Genomic DNA, 19597 nt, shown 5'->3' with positions numbered 1-19597 from the left:
GCCTTATAGGGGTTCCCTTGTAACTCACTCTCTGTTTTTCTCTTGCTGCCTTTAGGATCATTTCTTTATCCTTGACTCTGGCCATCTTGATTATAATATGTCTTGGTGTGGGTCTGTTTGGGTCCTTCCTGTTTGGGACCCTCTGAGCCTCCTGTACTTGGATATTTGATTCCTTTAGGTTTGGGAAGTTTTCAGTCATGATTTCTTCAAAGACCTTTTCAATTCCCTTTGTTCTTTCTTCTCCTTCTGGAACCCCTATTATGTGTAGATTGGCACACTTTATATTACCCCATAGGTCTCTTATATTGTTTTCATTGTTTTTTATTTGTTCTTCTCTCAGCTGTTCTGATTGGGTGCTTTCTGTTGTCCTGTCTTCTAGGTCACTTATTCGTTCCTCTGCATTATCTAGCCTGCTTTGTACAGCCTTTAGGTCAGCTCTCATCTCAGCAAATGAGTTGACTAATTCTACTTGGTTCTTCTTTATAGCTTCTATTTCATTTTTGTCATATTTTATATCTCTAAACACTATTTCTTTTAGTTCCTTCAGTACTTTGATCACTCCTCTTTTGAAATCTTGATCTAGTAGGCCATCGATGTCTATTTCCTTGATCATGCTTTCAGGGGATTTCTCTTGATCTTTTCATTGGGAGTGGTTCCTCTGCTTCTTCATATTTCTCATATCTCTCTGGCACTGTGGCTTAAGGAGTATCAGTTATCTAGTTCTCCTGGAGATGGTGTGCTCTTAATGATTTTATTGCGAGGTCTTTGTATCTTCGCCCTGTTTCGCGAACTCAGCTTGCTGTTTCCAGAGGCCTTCTGTTGGCGCCCTCGTCTGTGCTGCTCCCAGTGGCTGTTGGCTAGCAGATCACGCCCCCTCTCAACACTGGGTCAGGTGCTGAGCTCTTACCCGGTGGGCGGGTGGGTCACTCCCCCTCCTGATGCTGCAGTCAGATGCTGTGCTCGGAGGAGGCAGGTGGGCGGATCGCGCCCCCTCCCAGCACTGTGGTCAGGTGCTGCGTTCCTGCCAGGACAGTGGGTTGCTGCCCGCCCTTTCCCAGCTCCGGTCGCTCCACTGCTCTGTGCCACTGCCCGCTCCGCCTTGGGTTGGCACACGGAGCCCCCCCCCCCCGCAGATTCAGGTCTGGCCCCACCCACGCCCGGACGCTGCGCATAGGAGGAGGTGGCAGCTGTGGCTGCACCCGGCCTCTCTTCTCCCGAGAAGTACCAGTAATGGCAGCGCAGGTCTGAGGAGACAGAGGCTATTGTGCCTCTCCCCCCAGGGCACACCAGCTGTGTTGCTTTGCTTTTTTCGCAATTTATGGGGGACCGAGGTTGTTCTGCTCTGTATCCCCTCCCAGCCATGATGCGCAGCACCCTGCAGTCTCCCGGGGCTGCCTCAGTGCAGCCACCCCAGTCCTCCACCTGGCTCTGGCCTCCTGCCTCGGTCCCAGCTGCTGGCTCACGTCTCGGGCTGGGTGTCGCGGGGACCCTTTGTGCCCGTTTAACTCAGTTCTGTTAGTCAAGGGGTGCTCGGGGCAGATCTGAGCCTCAGAGGCTCCCCCTCTGTCCCACTGGCCTCTCCGTTGGAGAGGGCAGACCCAGCGAACAAGCACCAGTCCTCCTTTGCCGCTCCTTCCCCGTGGGATCATCCTGCACTGTTTTGCTTTTTCTTCTTTCTTTTTTCCTTTTTTCCTACCAGATTTTTGACATCTTTGTCTTTTGAAGAGGGCGATGTTCCATTGGAGTTCGGTAGGTGCTCTGGTTGGCTGAGTGGGTCCGTAGATGTGAGTTTTGGTGTATTTGTGGGAGAGGGTGAGCTACAAGCATCCTACTACTCTGCCATCTTGCTTCTCCTCTTCCAGTTTCTATATTCTTAAGCAGCATGTTATGCTGCCTTTGTATTCATCCTCCTCCCCCAGTGTTTATCTTCATATATAGTAAAAGGAGAATTGTAAATCATGACACTGGAATCATCCTGAAAGCAAGATTCATTTGTTTTCATTATGTGCTAATTATGAAGACAACATCTTGAGAAGTACTTTGCTAAAAATGTTCCTCAACACAGAGTGAGAAAGTTTTTTTTACCCTTAGCTTTGCTCATCAATTACCCATTTCCTAAGCAAAACTGTATTAAATAGAATGTCCATCTAAATTAATTAATAATTAGTTTAAAACTAAAGTCTCATGTAACTGCCAGACTTCTAAAGGTTAATAAAAATGCTAGGTAACATTTATTTACTCCTCTGTGGTAATTGGTTAAACCGCTTTTTCTCACTTGATTTTTTTAGCACTTGTAACACGGGTGTTGTTTATTACCCCATTTTGAAGTTGAGGAAACTAAGGAGCTTAGAGAGGTTAAGGACTTACCTAAAGTCACTCAGCCTTTTAGGAGGTAGCATTAATTTCTAAACACAATCTTTCTGACTTTGGAGTGTTTACTTTTTTTCTTTTTTTAAATTTAAATAGACTTTATTTTTTAGAGCAGTTCTGCACTCACAGCAAAACTGAGTGGAAGGTACAGCGATCTCCCATATACCCTCAGACCCCATACATGCACAGCCCACCTCCCCTCTGCCCCTCACCAAAGTCTGTAGTTTATATTTGGGTTCACTCTTGGTGTTGTGTACCCTCTAGGTTTTAAACAATGTATTATGACATGTTATTTACCATTAGAGTATCATACAGAGCAGTTTCACTGCCCTAAAAATCCTTTGTTCTGCCTGTTTGTTACTCCTTGCCCCCAACCCTGGCAACCAGAGATCCTTTTACTGTCTTCATATTGTGCCTTTTACAGAATGTCACAGGGTTGGAATCATACTGGCTTCTTTCACTTAACAATGTGCATTTAAGTTTCTTTCATGTCTTTTCGTGAGTCCTTATGACTGCTGTCCTCTACTCTTATGGAAGAATGGGGCATGTTCATAGTTTTTTTTCTTTTATTATTTTTTTAATTGAAGTATAGTATTGACATACTGTTTACAGTTTTAGGTAGCAAACGTTTATGTGTATTCACTTTGTACCAAGTACTGTGTTGACCATTTTAAGTACATTAGTTCAGCTGATCATAAAAGCAGACTGATGCAGTTGATATTTTCCAGGTAAGGGGATGGAAATGCAAGTTTTGTAAGCTACTCAAGGTCACAAAGTTATAAAGTGGTAAAACTGGTAATTATACTTAGTCTTACTGTAGAACTTGAGTAATATATAACATATATAAATAATAAAATAGTATATATAATAACTACAATAGTATGCTGCCTCCTCCAAGGTGCTGAAAGCTAAAATAGTGTATATGATGAAAGACATTTCAAAGGGTAATTTGTTTGAAACAGATTCTTAAGGAATGGGAAATCTTGGGGATGGGAAGTTGAGATATTTTCTTTTTGGAGATTCTCCCTTTTATCTTGATTAGGTGTGCTTTCCATCATATGTGAGAAGTTTATATTCTCATTTCCCACACGCACTTTAATTTGTCTGGCTTAGTGAAAGGAATTACGTCTTAGAGGTGATCCACATGTGAACGTGGTTTGTGTAGTTTCTTGCTGTGAAGTAGTATTTAGTGTTAATGTTTTGTGAGTTAAACTTCTCTGATTTTAGTGACCTGGAAAGGACACCAAGGGAATTGAATGGAGAATTGTTTAACCTATGAATTGATTAGGAAAAGTAGATTCAAATCATGCAGTAGAAAGGCGGGGATATTTCATTAGAATTATTTACCAATCTGTACATAGGGTATCTTTAGATACCTTAAAGTGTGTGTAAAAGTGTGCATAATGCAAGGATACTTATTAACAAATTAATATCCATCATATATATATAGGTGTCAGAGGGGCCAGAAGTGAATGTTAAGAATGTGTAAATGGAGGTTCATTTCTGAGGGCAAGCTGTGAATTAATCTATGTTGTTTAAACTGTAACAAGCCCCGAAGGGAAACACATACAGTTCTGTCTTTCATTAACATCTATTATACTAATAATGCTTAGTGAAATCTCTGCCATCAGAAAGGTATTCTATGTTTAAGTAAAATGAATGTGACATTTAAACTTAATTTTAGGGGAAATGCTGTTGAAATTGGGAAGATTAAAAGAAGCCAGTGAAGTATTCAAAAACTTGATTGATCGGAATGCAGAAAATTGGTGTTACTATGAAGGCCTGGAAAAAGCTCTACAACTTAGTATGTAATAATATTTCTCGTCTACTTTCTCTTAACTAGTATTTGAAGTATAATAAAATACAAAGTTGTGATAATATTTGAGCATGCATATTTCTGATATTAGCATTCATTTTTCCATTTAGGAAAATTATAGGTTAAACATGGGAGTGAAAATGAATTCAAATATTTATACTTAAGTGACAAATAGAGATAATTTTAGGTTTTTTGATCCATTAAAATGTTAATAATTTGGACTAACTAGAGTGGGAAGAAAATGGGCATTCCCTTTCTGAGTAATGTCATAATTATTTAATATTTTTAAAGAATTAGAGATCTGTTACTCTCAAGTTCTAAACACAAGAATTGGGCCACAGAAATTTTTCTGAGAGTATGTTTTATATAGCATCAGCACAAAGAGTATTCTTTTAATTTCAAACTAGGCTAATTTGTGTAAAACAAAATGTCTTGCATCATCTTTTTGAAAGTAAATAACCTTGACTCTTTTCAGAAATCTAGAATATTACTCCAAAATTTCCGTAATATTTTCATAATTAAATGTCTGTGGGGCAGTTATGTTGCTAAAATGCGGCCTAAATAATTATGAAACTGATATGAAATAACTATGAAGCTTGAGAGTATTGGAAGCAGCAGAATTTTTAGATTTAGAAAGTTTGGTAAATAGGTGGCCACTCATTCATTTACAATAGGATGAGCTATGTTTATATTTAAAATTTAATATCATGAGTTATTAAAAACTTTCTTCCTTAAATAATTGTTCTTAAGAAAATGATGAAAATCAAAATATTGATTAGATCAATACTTTTTTCTTAAAAAACAAGGAAAAAAGTCATAGGTGTGAAGGTTGGAAATGTGAGATAACTATAATTTTTCTTTAAATTACCAGTTACTGATATGTTTATAATACAGATATTTAAATGTCATAATATGTTCCATATGTCTGGATCCATGCTTACTATAAAATACATTGATTACAAAACTAATTACATTACTTTACTTTTTTAGGTTCCTTGGGACCTTTTCTCCCCCATGGTAAATTTTGGAGCTCCAACTTCTGACTTCAAGTAGGGCATTGAGATGGTTAGGTTTGTCATGATGTTAATTTAACAACATTTCTAAGACTTGTTTTATCTAGGGTAGTGGAGAAATTTTTTTATACTTATGGCTTGTCATTCTCTAAGATTAGGCATAAATATAAGAACTGCTTTTAAAAAATACACAATAGCCTTCATATACATTTTAGTGTAGAAGTCTTTAATAGTTCCTGAGATCTCCAAATTGTTAACAGAATGTGAAAATTATTTCTCACATATCCCAGTTTTTAAAATTCAACTACATTGGAGCTCCAAACATTTTATTGGGGGAAGGAAGGAGTCTAAACAAAATTGGACTTCACTTTTTAAAGTGCCATGTTTATAATCTTTAATACTGAACACTATGCTTACTGTGAATATACCTTGATTGCTAGCACCAAGGGTTATTCTTAACAGTAATTATATTTCTCTGGTCTGAATTAAAATCCACTTAAAAGCTTATAGTTTAAAAACAGTTTTATTGCTTTTTCTTAAAATTCTGCTATTGTCTCATGGCTTATATGAAATAATGCATGTAGTCTCTCTTAGTAAATTATGCAGGATATTATTTTAAAATAATAAATTAGACCCAGATTCTACTCTGCAAATTGCTCTTGTAGCTTATATGTAGATCTTCTATTTAGTACTATAAAATTAGGTTAGTCTTGAGGGCGAAGATAGAATATTCTTTTAGAAATATATTTTGTATCATTATGTTTGGGAGAAATAATTGTCACTTCAAACAATCTGTACTGATGGGATTCTTTGTAATGGAGTTTCACTGAAGATTTTAAGTGTCAAAGCTACCTTACAAATTTAGTCCATCTTTTAAAATATCTCAGTCATGACCCTAAAGCTGTTGCTTCTGTAAGCCTCATCAGTAGGCATTATAGACTTTTGTGGGAGTCTATGTTAAGCTTTATTGATTCAGAGGATTTCTGTAAGATATGTTACAAAGGAACATTGATCACGAGTTGTGCATGCAGGGGCTATAGGAGAAGTGCAGTGTATCCTGAGTCTGTCTGTCTGGTGTGTATATGATTTGAGTTGCATGTAGTAGAATCTGTTGTAATGAAGTTTAGATTTCTCTGAAGATTGGATCTAAAGTGGTAATTTACTGATTATATTATTTCACTGCCACAGCGATTTTAATGTCATTCTTACAAAAATTGAGAGCAGCTTTAATATGGATAATGCAATTTTTATTTATAACATAATTATTTAAGTTTATTAGCATTTTGTCATAGATAAAAGTTTTGATACTTTGAATCTCACACATATTTACTGATAATAGGCACTTTAGAAGAGAGGCTTCAAATTTATGAAGAAATTAGTAAGCAGTACCCCAGAGCAATTTCACCTAGAAGATTACCTTTGAATCTTGTCCCAGGTAATACTAGGATATCTTTTGTAACACTAATAATTATTTGTTGAGATTACGCAACATCATTCACATTTTAAAACCTTGTTTCTGGAATAGAGTTTACATCTACACCAGTCTTGTGGGTGGGAGTGATCAGTTATTAACTTGTTATGCATTTGTTGTTAAGATTATCTGTGTTGGTTTAGCTTTATGTTGGTTTTAAGTATCAGAAGCTACCTATATAAAATTGTTTTTTTTATGTGACTTTAAAAAGTAAACACTATATTTAGAAGGTAAATTGAATTCCCTAGAATTGATGACAAATCACATGTAAGGTATTGAGTTAAGTGGTAGAAGTTTTGAAATTGTAACATCTTTTTTTTAGAGCACAAATTCAAAGAGTTGTGAGCCCCTCGTGCCCACCAGTGTTTAAGATAAGAATAGCCCCAATCCCAAAGAAGACCCTCTTTTCTCAGAGTTGACCGTGTTCCTGAGATTTGTGTCTTATCATGCCATTGTTTTTGTAGAGCTCCATGTATTTTGTATCTGTAGAAACAAAACCAAAAACCCTGCTTTTGTACTTTATGTAAATGGGGCGCTGTGCTATATATTCTGTGATTGGCTTTTATTGAACGGCAGTATACTCATGACGATCTAAATTGTAGCATGTAGCTGAACTCATTTACTTCTGAGCTTATAGGGGGTAAAGAGTATATTATTCAGATAGTTTATGACTTTGTTAATGACTTCATGGAAAATTGTGTCTTTTTCTTAAAGTCATCTTTTATTTGAAAGTGCTATGGACTATGCGTTATTTGTTGGAATTGGCATGTCCTTGAATGCCAGACAGACCCTAGAAAGCTAATGTGACTTAAAAATCTCTATTCTAGGCTTGGAGTGAGGACGGGGAGCATATTTTCTATTGAATTCTCATTAATAATGGAAATATTTGTTTGAATAATTGTGTTATTTTCTTTTTATCAAGAGATTCATAAAAATTGAAAGCTTTTTAGTTCACTGACTTTAAAAATATATGACATACCTCTTATAAATGTATTGGATTAGATAGTAGATACAAATTTATTTAAAAATAAATAAATAGTGCTTTTCAATTCTGTAGATGATGAATAATATTCTTCTGATCGTCTCTTTTTTGTTTTGGCCTTTGTGAAATAGAGCAGGTTTTCTAATATTTTCCAGGGAACATAAGTCCGAGTGGATGTTAATAGGCTTGGTGGGGAGGGTGCTGGTATACTGAGATGTTCTCAGTCAAGTGACTTTGGGAAGCTTCTGCTTAAACACAGCAATCAGGTTTCTGTAGAACTTTTAGTATATGCGTTGTAAGTTTCCAAGATGAGATACACTGTGCAGGAAGGGGCGTTTCCCTAGTAAAGTATCTTCTGGAAGATGCTTGGACTCGCATTTCTATATCTCCTTTTAAAAATAAAACAAAATAAAACCCAGCTTTTTGAAATAGAACTCACCATAAAATTCACTTTAAAAAAGTGTGCAGCTCAGCATTTTAGCATATTCATGGAGCTGTGCAGCCGTCATCACTGTCTGGTCTCAGAAAATTTCCATCACTCCAGAAAGAACACTCATACCCGTTAACAGACCCTGCCCCGCGGCTGGGCAGCCACTGGTCTCACTTTCTGTACCTATGGATTTGCCTATTCTGGACATTTTGTATAATTGAAATCATACTATAGGTGGTCTTTTCTGTCTGGCTGCTGCTGCTGCTTTTTTTTTTTTAATGTCTCAAGTTATGTTTTGCGTTTCATAGTGCCAGTTGGGATATTAGTTCGGGGCTTCCAAATGCATTCACATGCCTCTTAGGAAAAGAAAGAAAACTCATTTAACTTCAGGCTTGCAAATAAGACTTCTTTAGTTCCATCATGCCTTTATGGAACATGGGGCTTTAGGTTTACACTGCTTAGATTTGTTTCCATAGTCAACAAAGTTTGCTGAAAACTCCCAGTGATGATAAGAGACACATTTTTACTAACGTATAGCCTGGAGCCAGTTGTTGATTTTAAAGTGTGATTTAGGTTGAAGTGGAATCATCCTGGACCCTCCAGGACATCCTATCTTTGAAATGCTAAGAGGATCTCTTGACAAGGGAGGTCTCAGCTGAGGGCTTCAAGGACAGCACCACTGTGAGGTTCTAACATGCATGTATTTACAAAGCTCTTGGTGACCATATATAGAATTATGCAACTGCTTAATTGAATCTCTACAACAGCTGAATACTTCATTAAATTTTATTTGCCTGTTTAGAAATATTTTTATATATAATAAGAAAAACATCTCAGTATTATCAAAGGCAATAAGATCTTTTTCAAGAAATGTGATGAAACTTTAGAAAGCAAGTTTTGAAAAAGATTCTTCAGTATTTAGATTAAAAGGTTTATTACCTACAGATTAGTAAATAAAGTAGAAGTTCCGGGGAGATTCTCCAACAGTCTAAAGTATTAGGTGCTGTAAATACAATACTCCTGTTTTTTTTTTTAGAGGGGGGAGGTAATTAGGTTTATTTATTTGTTAATTTACTTAATGAAGGTACTGGGGATTGAACCCAGGACCTTATGCATGCTAAGCATGTGCTCTACCAATTGAGCTATACCCTGTCTTTTCAAAATAACTACTTTAATTTATCGTGATCTATTAGTCTCCACTGGCCAAGGAGAGAGAGGGAAGGAGATAGTTCAGAGTATTCAGCGTAGAATGCTAATCAAGTTTTGTTCCTATTTATCTTATTTTTGTTTCATTGGATTATTTCTGTTTATTTTTTTACTGAGATGTAATTGACATATAACCTTTTAAGTTTAAGGTGTATAGTCTATTCTTTTGATACATATATATATTTCAGTATTATTACTGCTGTAGTGTTAACTGACATCTTCATGAGGTCACATAATTATAATTTCTTTTTTGCTCTGAGAACATGTACCATTATATAAAATAAATTCCCCGTTTATCAGATCTTGTTGTTTATGTTCATTATTTTACCAGTGGTTTTGGGGACATCAGTTTTTATGTGAATCTGTGCTACATCTAGTGGTGAATTAGCTTGGCATCTTTGTAGTCATTCAGCCTGTTTTATAAGCTGCACTGCTAAACAGGCACATAACGATTGATGGCTTTTTTTTTCCCCCTAAAGGAAAGATTATGAGGGTACTAAAGAATTGTTTAAAAATGACTAGGAAGAAGGGAGATAATATTTTTTGTGAAGTGGTTTTTCTTATACGTAAAGAAAATAATTATGAGATGGGTAAATAGTAAGTAATTTGGGATTTAGTATGTGACGAGCAGTTGAGTGGCTGTGTAGACTTCTGGTTTAGACAACACGTTTATGCAAGTTCTAAATGAAACGGTGTCTTTTTGGTATTTCTGTCCCCTGGCCACCAAGTTTGCTTCCCTAGACACAGCCATTGTTACCAGTAGATAGTGTATTCTTACAGAAATACCTTGTGCATATATAAGCAAATATACACGTGTGTGGGGTTTATGGGTAGTTCTCCTTTTATCTTCCCCCTTTGCCTGGCACCTGGTTTTCCTTTTCACTTAACTCTGTGTCTAGAGTTCAGTCCTGTATCAGTATGTACGATTTCCCTCATTCTTTCTCTCAGCTACCTGCACAGTCTCACTAATAGTTTAGTCGGAGAGGAGGCTTTCAATATTGTGGATGCTTGAGAGCTGGGTATCGCCTTTTAAATCAGATCTGTAGTATGATCTAAATAGATTGAGAAAGTTGACCAAGAAGAGGAGTTCAAAGTAGCCTCTGACATGAAGACAAAACTAGGTTTCTCAGTGGATGATAGCAAATATGGAAAACATTCTTAACTATAGAAACACAGTGGCTGTCAGATATCAAGGCATACAGTGATAGACATTTATTGAGTGGTTATGGTGTGCGAGACACTCCGCTACCACTGTATACTTGTCTTCCTGTGTGAGCCACACAAGTGTGTACCCTTGAGGCTGGTGTCATCCTCATCTTCCAATGGCTAAGTGAGGTTTTCAGTTGACAACGTCATACACAAAGCAAGCAACATCTCTTACTGCCTACTACAATATTGTTAACTTCTGCTTTATTCTCAGAGGGAGTGCTGGAAAGATTTGATCTCTGAAACTACTTCTTTGTTGTCTTGGTATATACTTTGTTATATAACTTGTTGAAAATCACATATTATGAAGACAACACAGAATTTCACTCTGGACTGAGTATACATGATTACTTCCCTAACACTTAGTAGTAGTTTCAGAGATCAGATCTTTCCAGCACTTCCTCTGATAAAAAGATTAAAGATCATCTGAAAACAGTCTTTATAGTAAATTGAGGTGATGAATGTTGAATCTATTTTTTATACTTGATAAATTTTTTTCTCCAAATTTTTATGACATCTATAATATATTGAGTATGCATGTTTTGCTTAGTGGTGTCAGTCACAACAAGTAAAAATAATCACTTGGGTTGTTATTTCGGTAAAATATTGTGATTCATACGGAAGCCTTAAGAAAGGTCATTTCAGTAGTTAACTTTAGGTTAAACCATTCATGACATATATGTATCTTTTTAGAGTGGACAGATCCATGCCCTTACATGTTAACCCTTATTGTCGGAAGGTTAGAGCCTTTGTATTTAAAACGAAATTTTTTTCTCAGTTTCTTTCTGCTTTTAAAAAGTGACACCGATGTTTTTTGGTAAGAATTTAGCAATAATAGAATTATTTCCTTGATGTTACAAATAGGGTGTTTATTTAATTCTGATGTTAGAATGCCCCAGGGCTCAGTCTAATGTCTTATGTATGTTACTTTGCATATTGCCCATCTCACCCACTAGAATGTTAATAAGTTCCATGAGGGCAGAATTTAAAAATTTTTTTGTTTGTTTTAATTACATCTGTATCCCTGACCTGGAGCAATGCCTGGCACAAAGTAGATGCTAAGTAAGATGATTGTGGAATGAATGAATGATCACTAGTTGGTTCAGAAAACATATGTAAATACTGTTTGGTGATATGATGTTTTGGCTGCTACTTAAACATAGCGCTGGTTACAGTAGAATCCCTTTCGTAGTTTGCAGCGTGTCCTCAGTGAGATGTCTGCAGATGGCAGGATTGAGTCTCTGCTGGTCAGTGAGATTAGGGAAGGTATTTCCGATGGGGCCTATATTCAGAATGGATAGTAGGTTACTTTTGCTCAAAGATGCAGAGTCCTTTTGTTTACCTGTCCTTTGAACTGTTCCTTGAAGATACTTTGCATCTAGATCTAGGGAAAGTATACTTGCCAACCGAGATAGTTGGTTTTACAATTTTTGGTGGTAACAAACAAGAAGTAATGCTAACTGACTTTTTGTGTTTAATCAGTGGATAGGGGAATAATTGTTTCGGAAGCTGTTTTATTTTTATTTACAAGATAATTTTGAGAACTGTTTACATCATCAAAATATAACAAAGTACGCTTTTGTTTCTAGGTGAAAAATTTAGAGAACTAATGGATAAGTTCCTGAGGGTTAACTTCAGTAAAGGCTGCCCACCCTTGTTTACCACTTTGAAATCCTTATATTACAATACGGAAAAGGTAAAATTTGCTCTTTATTCAGTTTTGCTATAGTCTTTTTACTAACTTAATTATATAAAGATTTCTGTGTGAATAATACGCTGTGATTCAATAATTTTCTCTATTCTATTAGTGGTGTACACCTTAGTTTAATAATAGATAAACTGAAGTTACGTGCATGTGCTTTAAGTAGTATCAGAGGAAGTGCCTATGAAATTTATTGAGTAAAGGCTTTATAAAAGCACCAACATGAGGGTTGTTGTTTTTAATGGATATGCTTTTCTAGTGGGGTTTTAAATTTGACATATTGTCACTAAAGGTCTATATTTAACTCTCTCATGATTATTATTTTACAGTATGATTGTGGATTTTTAAATTTGTTATGTTTGCTTTTAAAGTTAGAGCATGGATAATTGTTAGTGCAACAGTCAAATGTCACTTGGTACCATTAGTTTTAACTAATAGGCTGCATTTTAATAAAGACAGTTTTATCTAGTTTTCTAATAAAGAGACTATTTTTCTCCTTTTTAAAATTAGAAAATGGACTTGGTCTTAAATTAGAAAGATAATTAGAAAATTGAATTAATCGAAAATAAGCTCTACTTCTGTTTCCAAGCATTGCTTCTTATTTATTAAGGTCTAAAATCATGTGTTCTTTTGTGTAATCAGTTTTTGAGAGTTACTAGTGGATAAGGAAAAGATTTTGTAGAAATGCCGAAGTATTTTTAGTTAAACCTCTATCACTTTATTTAGCTTTGACCCATAATTAATTGTAAATTAGCAATAATTATGAATAACAAAATATTGAGAAAAGGTCAATGGGAGGTATAACTGGAACTTTCTTCCTTTGGCAGCAGGTTTTATAAACTAAAAGGGACAATTGATAATATCTAGAGGAGAGTGGCTTGAGGGTGGCTAACAGAACTTGAGAGCTCTGCTCCCATCGTGGCGCACTCAGTCTCCTCATTAATGGGACAGATTCCCACTTCTAGAAAGATACCCATCGCACTTGATTAGTGAAAAGTGCCGTTTACATTAGTTCTTTAATGTCTGTAGTGTGCTTTACTTGACTGCAGTGGTGTTGCTACTGATTTTTTTTTCTGCTATTGATTTTTTGATAGATAGTGATTGATTCTTATGAAAAGATGTAGCAGCCCCTACTGACAGTTTCTGTAGGTCATTTAAATTAGCATTTGCCAGAAGTCTTCTCTTTTTTTTTGGCAAGGGTGACAGAAGAGAAAGATGAGGTGAAATGTCAGAAATTAGAAAGAACTTCTGTATGTGAATTAAAGTAGAGTCCTGCTTTTGTAACACGCCTACAGCAGCTACTGAATACAGTGGTCACTAAAGAATTTGTTCTTAAGCTGTCATTGAGCTTGACTTTCTCAGTTTTCATAAGGGGCATAGACTTAAAAAAAAACCCTCCAATATTGATTCCAAATTACGATTGTAAAGGTGTTAAGCATTTGTTGGTGTTTTATAAAGGCTGGAAATTGCATTTTTAGACAAGGCATTGAGACTGCATTAATTTAAATAGGAATCTTTGACATCTCTTTAGTGTTAATTTTTAAGTACACAACAGGAACACATACCATGTGCTTTTGAGAACTGAATTAAACTGCAGAAAATGAAGTTGTCAGAACTTAGTTTAGTGAGGAAAAAAACTACAAATATGGGAAATGCTTCTCAAATCATTTTGGCGACATATATATGTGATTACTCATAAGGGCATTAAAAAATTTGCATATTTCTACCTAGCAGTGTTTTTAGCTAAGGCTGCATTTTTAACTCCTGAATGATTTCAGAGGTTAAGGCTGATAAAAAATTACGGTTTTGTAACCTTCCAACTCTTAAAGAATAATCCACATCAGGATTCCTTTCTATGTTAGCTTAGGATACAGTACAATTGTAAAAAGTTATTTAAAAAATGTCTCCGGCATTTTAAATTGTGAATATAGAATTTAAAAGCATTAAGAGCACTTTCCATGTAATTCCTTTCAAGATTTTTTTCTCCCATGAGTTTGTTTGTGGTATATATATGTAGCTGTAGTAATTTTGACAGTAAAAGTTTGTTTTTCCTATCCCCTCTAGTGGTTTCACAGGCATTTAATGTGTTATTATGTAGTCTTCAATGTCTTCTTTTTAATGACAGCATAGTCTTTTATCAGTATCATACCTCCAATTATTGAATTATGGTTTTCAAAGTTTTTGCTGTTAAAAAAATACATGTTTGTACACATGCGTGTACATGTTTTCATTTCTTTTGGGGTATATGTACCCAGGAGTGGAATTGCTAGGTCAAATGGTAACTTGATGTTTAAACTTCTTAAAAGCTGCCGGACCCTTTTCCAAAGTGCCTCTGCCATTTTACATTCCCACAAGCAGTGTAGAAGGATTCTGATTTCTACACATCCTCACCAACAATCCACTTGTTATCATATAATACTTGATAATAGCCATCCTAGTGGGTGTGAAGTGCTATCTCCTTGTGGTTTTGGTTTGCATTTTCCTGATGACTGCTGATTTGAGCAGGTTTTTGAGTTGTTCTTGGCTATTTGTGTATCTTCTCTGGAGAAATGTCAGTACAGATTCTTTGCCCAGTTTTTAATTGGGTTATTTATCTTTTAATTATTGAGTTGTAAGTTTTAAGTATATTCTAGATACAGGTTTCTTAGATTTATAATTTGAAAATATTTTCTACCATTCTGTGGATTATCTTTTCACTTTCTTGAAAGTGTCTTGATGCATAAATTTTTAAAATTTTGATGAAGCCCATTTTATCTTTTTTCTTTTATTGCTTGTGTTTCTGTGTCATATATAAGAAACCACTTCCAAACTCAGGGAAATACTGATACAGGGAAAAGAGCGTTGCTTTGGAGTCAGGCCTGGTTTTGTATCCTGACTCCACCACTTACTTGCTTGAGCAACTACCCAAATCTGTTTCTGAATGATAAAGTTGGGGAAAATAATATTTAAAGAGTTAGTGTGTGCTTTAATTAAATGGTAAGTTCTGTAAAGTGCTTAGTTCAGAGAATATTTTTAAGAACTGGTCATTCTCACCACCCTCACCCCCATCACACCTCATCTTTGCAAGAAATTTCTTATTTTCATTTTAGTGTCAGAGTTCTTGGACAACTTATCTATCTGACTAGTTCCTTTGAAATGAAAATTGTCACTGTACATTTATTGGAGATTAATCCAACAGTTTTGGTCCTTGTTGGTAAACTATTGTGCTTAGTTTTGGGTAGGGAAAAAAACAAAGACAATTCTGGTGACCTTTGTGTCATAGTAACATTTTAAACACGTGATTTATATTTGTATTGTGAAAAATTATGTATCAGATACCATTTGTAGGACTTTCTCTTTAAGGTTAATAAAGAATTCTTTTAACTCATACATAAGAGCTGGTCAAGGGCAATAATTTAGGAAATATCTGCAGTAGTCACATTTGTTAGCAAAAATAAAGCTTTTTCATTTCTGATCACATAGAGCTGTTAGAAGATACTTAAATCAAGAGAAGGTTGTTGAACTTGGAAATTTTTTCTGTTCATAAAAAATGTTGGCTATATGATTTAAGCTCTCCATTTTGAGGCTTAAAGTTTTATTGTGATCTTAGATACCTAACTTAAGGGATTGGCTTTCTTGATTTTAAACGACAGTGGCAAATACTATTTTCAAGAAGAATGTAATTTTATATTAAGTTTTATAAGAAAGGAGTTGAATATATAACAATATAGAATTACATTGTGTAGTTGAAAATAGTTATACAGTATGCAATTATATAATTGAACATACAATTATACAATATAATTGAAATATAAATGGCAAGTAAACTTGAAGTAAAATAGGCCCTTTATTCCTCAATATAACTCCTTAGACTAATTTTCATAGACAAATTTGGAGAAATGAATTGTTCATTTAATTACTGAGTTAGTGACTATAATACACATTTTTTAGATTCATTAAATATGCCTAATGAACCAGGAAGGACTGTGTTCTTTGCAGTTTTTTAATTTAGGACACTTCACGTGAACTTTCCATTACCTTGATTTATTTCCTCAATTAAATCTTGTTTTGAAGTTCTGAAGCTGGAGATCCATTATTTAGCAGTATTTGTACTCCTTTATGAAGAACTATTTGTAGCTTCAGTATATGTTTTGTTGTGCTTTTAAAAATTATTAAAACTGATTAAAAATTTTTTTCATTCTAAAGTTTTATGTATATATATATTTTATTGAAGTATAGTCAGTTTAAAATGTTTTGTCAGTTTCTGGTGTACAGCACAGTTCTTCAGTCATATAAGAACATACATATGTTTGTTTTCATATTTTTCACCGTAAGTTACAAGAAGATAGTGAATATAGTTCCCTGTGCTGTACAGTATAAACTTGTCTATTTTATATGTATTAGTTAGTGTCTGCAAATCTTGAACTCCCAATTTACCCTCCCCCAGTAATCATAAGTTTGTTTTCTATGTCTGTGAGTCTGTTTAAAACTGATTTTAAAAATAAGTTTCACCCTAGAAATGCAAAGATACACCCTTATTTAAAATCTGCTTTAACTGCAGTTTTAGCAACTGCCAGTAGATGGCAATGTAAGTTCATGAAAAACAATTTGCCTCCATAAATTGAACAGCTTGAGCACTGAATTTCTAAGCCTGAAAAGTTTTTAAAGTTACAGATATTCTAAGTGAGGTTGATGGGGTGTTATTGGTCATGGTGGGTTAAAAATACTGATTACTTTTTATTTTACTTTATAAAAGTAGTCTTATTGCAGCATTTTTCAATCAGTTCTCAAACTCTAGGGTATATCAGAATTAACTAGAGGGCTTGCTAAAAAACAGATTGCTGGACCCAGAGTTTCTGATTCTGTAAATTTGGGGTTTGGTCAAAAATTTGCTTCTCTAACATCACCAGAAAATATTGCTGCTAACATTGATGATATTAATGGTCTGAGGATTGCAATTTTCAAACCACTATTGTGGTTTTTTTGTTGTTGTTGTGACAAAATACAGTTACCACAAAATTTACTGACTTAACCATTTCTTTTTTTTAATCTTTAAAAGAAGCTTTATTTTATATATATATTTGGGGGGATAATTAGGTTTACTTATTTATTTTTTAGAGGAGGCGCTGGGGATTGAACCCAGGACCTCATGCATGCTAGGCATGTGGTTACCACTTGAGCTATACCCTCCCCCTGACTTAACCATTTCTAAGTGTACAGTTTTAGTGGTATTAAATACTTCCGCATTATTGTGCTACCATCACCACCATCCGTCCCTGTAACTCTTACCATCTTGTAGTAGTGAAAGTCTGTACCCATTATAGAATAACTTTCTATTTTTCCCTCTTTCTAGCCATTGACAGCAACCATTATATATTCTGACTTTATGATTTTGGCTACTCCAAGTACTTAATACAATGGAATCACACAGCATTTGTCTTTTTGTGACTGGGTTATTTCCCTTAGTGTAATGTCCTCACGGTTCATCCATGTTGTAGAACGTTGCAGAATCTTCTTTCATCATTGAATGATATCCCGTTGTATGTCTGTATTACATTTACTCATCCGTTTTTCTGTCTCTGGACCCTTCGTTGCTCCACATTTTGGCTACTGTGAATAATGCTGCTCTGAACATAGGTGTACAGATAATTTCTTCAAGATCTGCTTTCAGTTCTTTTGATATATACCCAGAAGTGGAATTGCTGGATCATTTGGTAGTTCTGTTTTTAATTTTTTGAGTAACTACCACGCTGTTTTCCGCAGACACTGTACCATTTTGTATTCCCACAAACAGTGCATGAGGGTTCCAGTTTTTTTTCATATTGGCATCAATAGTTGTTATTTTTTGTTATTTTTTTTTTATTATTATAGTAGTCATCCTTCTGGGCATAAGGTTGTATCTGATTGTAGTTTTGATTTGCATTTCCTTATTGGTTAGTGATGTTACACACCTTTTCGTGTGCTTATTGGCCATTCATATATCTTATTTGCAGAAAAATACTCAGATATTTTATTAAACATTTTTGAATTGGGTTTTTTTTGGTTTTTAAGTTTTAGTTCTCTATATATTCTGGATATTAATCTCTTAGCAGCTACATGATTTGCACATATTTTTCTCCCATTCTGTGGGTTCCCTTCTTATGCTATGGATGGTGTCTTTTGATGTACAAATTTTAAAGTTTTCATGATTTTCAGTATGTCCATTTTTTTCTTTTGTTACTTGTGCCTTTGGTGTCATATCCAAGAAATTATTGCCAAATCCAATATTGTGAAGCTTTTGTCCTATGTTTTCTTTTAATAGTTTCATTGTTTTAGGTCTTACACTTAGGTCCTTAATCCATTTTTGAGTTAATTTTTGTATATAGTAATAGCAAAGGTTCACCTTCATTCTTTTGCATGTGGATATCCAGTTTTCCCAATACCATTTGTTGTAAAGACTGTTATTTCTCCATTGAATGATCTTGACACCCTTGTCAAAAATAATTTGTATATGTGAAGGTTTGTTTCTGGACTTTGTTTTGTTTCTTTAGACTCTGTGCCTGCCTTTATGCCAATACCACACTGTTTTGATTACTGTAGCTCTGTAGTAAGTTTTGAAATCAGGAGCAAGTCCTCTGGTTTCGTTCTTTTTAAAGATTGTATTGGCTATTTGGAGTCCCTTGAGATTCCTTGTGAATTTTAGGATGGTTTTCTATTTATGCAAAAAAAAAAAAAGCCATTGAGATTTTGATGGAGATGGCATTGAATTTGTAGATCTCTTTGTATAGTATTGATATTTTAATAATATTAAGTTTTTCAGTTCATCAGTATGGAATGTGTTTCCACTTATTTGTCATCTTGAATTTTTTTCAGCAGTGTTTTGTAGTTTTCATTATACAAGACTTCCGCTTCCTTGGTTAAGTTAATTTCTAAGTATTTTATTCTTTTTGATGCTATTGTGAATGATATTTCTTTAGTAATTTTCTGTTCAGATTGTTCATTGTTCTTGTGCAACATGTGATGTACACAACATTTTTGTGTGTTGACTTTTTGTGTCTTGCTAGTTTGCTGAACTCCTTTATTCTAACACATTTTTGGTGGAATCATTAGGGTTTTCTACAAGTAAGATCATATTATCTGCGGAGATAATTTTACTTCTTTCTTTCTAAGTTGAATGCCTTTTGTTTCTTCTTCTTGCCTTCCAGCAGCAGAACTTCCAGTACTGTGTTGAATGGACATGATGAAAACAGACGTCCTTGCCTTGTTCTTGATCTTAGTGGAGATGCTTTCAAGCTTTCACCATTGAGTGTGATGTTCATTGTGGGTTTTTTATATGTGGCATTCATTATATTGAGATAGTTTCCTCTTATTCATAGTTTGTTGAGTATTTTATAGTGACAGGATATTGAATTTTGTCATGTACTTTTTCTGCATCAATTGAGA

The 19597-nt window shown here is 34.9% G+C and overlaps 1 protein-coding gene across 15 annotated transcripts in view; it reads left to right on the top strand.

The window, feature by feature from the left end:
* NAA16 (N-alpha-acetyltransferase 16, NatA auxiliary subunit) overlaps positions 1–19597 on the top strand; it is a 78867-nt gene that overhangs the window by 12782 nt on the left and 46488 nt on the right. For 12 of the 15 annotated variants that reach the window (XR_012511717.1, XR_012511719.1, XR_012511718.1 and 9 more), the window contains 3 exons: positions 4055–4174; positions 6539–6634; positions 12084–12190. Coding sequence is in view for 9 of the 15 variants with exons in the window: in XM_074378245.1 (XP_074234346.1) it covers positions 4055–4174; positions 6539–6634; positions 12084–12190 (323 nt within the window). In the remaining 6 variants the exon portion in view is untranslated. Of the gene's footprint in view, positions 1–4054; positions 4175–6538; positions 6635–12083; positions 12191–19359; positions 19475–19597 lie in introns of all 15 variants that reach the window. The other 3 variants (XR_012511722.1, XR_012511721.1, XM_074378244.1) reach the window with 3 other exon arrangements.

The sequence above is a fragment of the Camelus bactrianus genome, chromosome 14, assembly GCF_048773025.1.
Source record: "Camelus bactrianus isolate YW-2024 breed Bactrian camel chromosome 14, ASM4877302v1, whole genome shotgun sequence".
Lineage (NCBI taxonomy): Eukaryota > Metazoa > Chordata > Mammalia > Artiodactyla > Camelidae > Camelus > Camelus bactrianus.
This window is presented reverse-complemented; position numbering and strand designations above follow the sequence as displayed.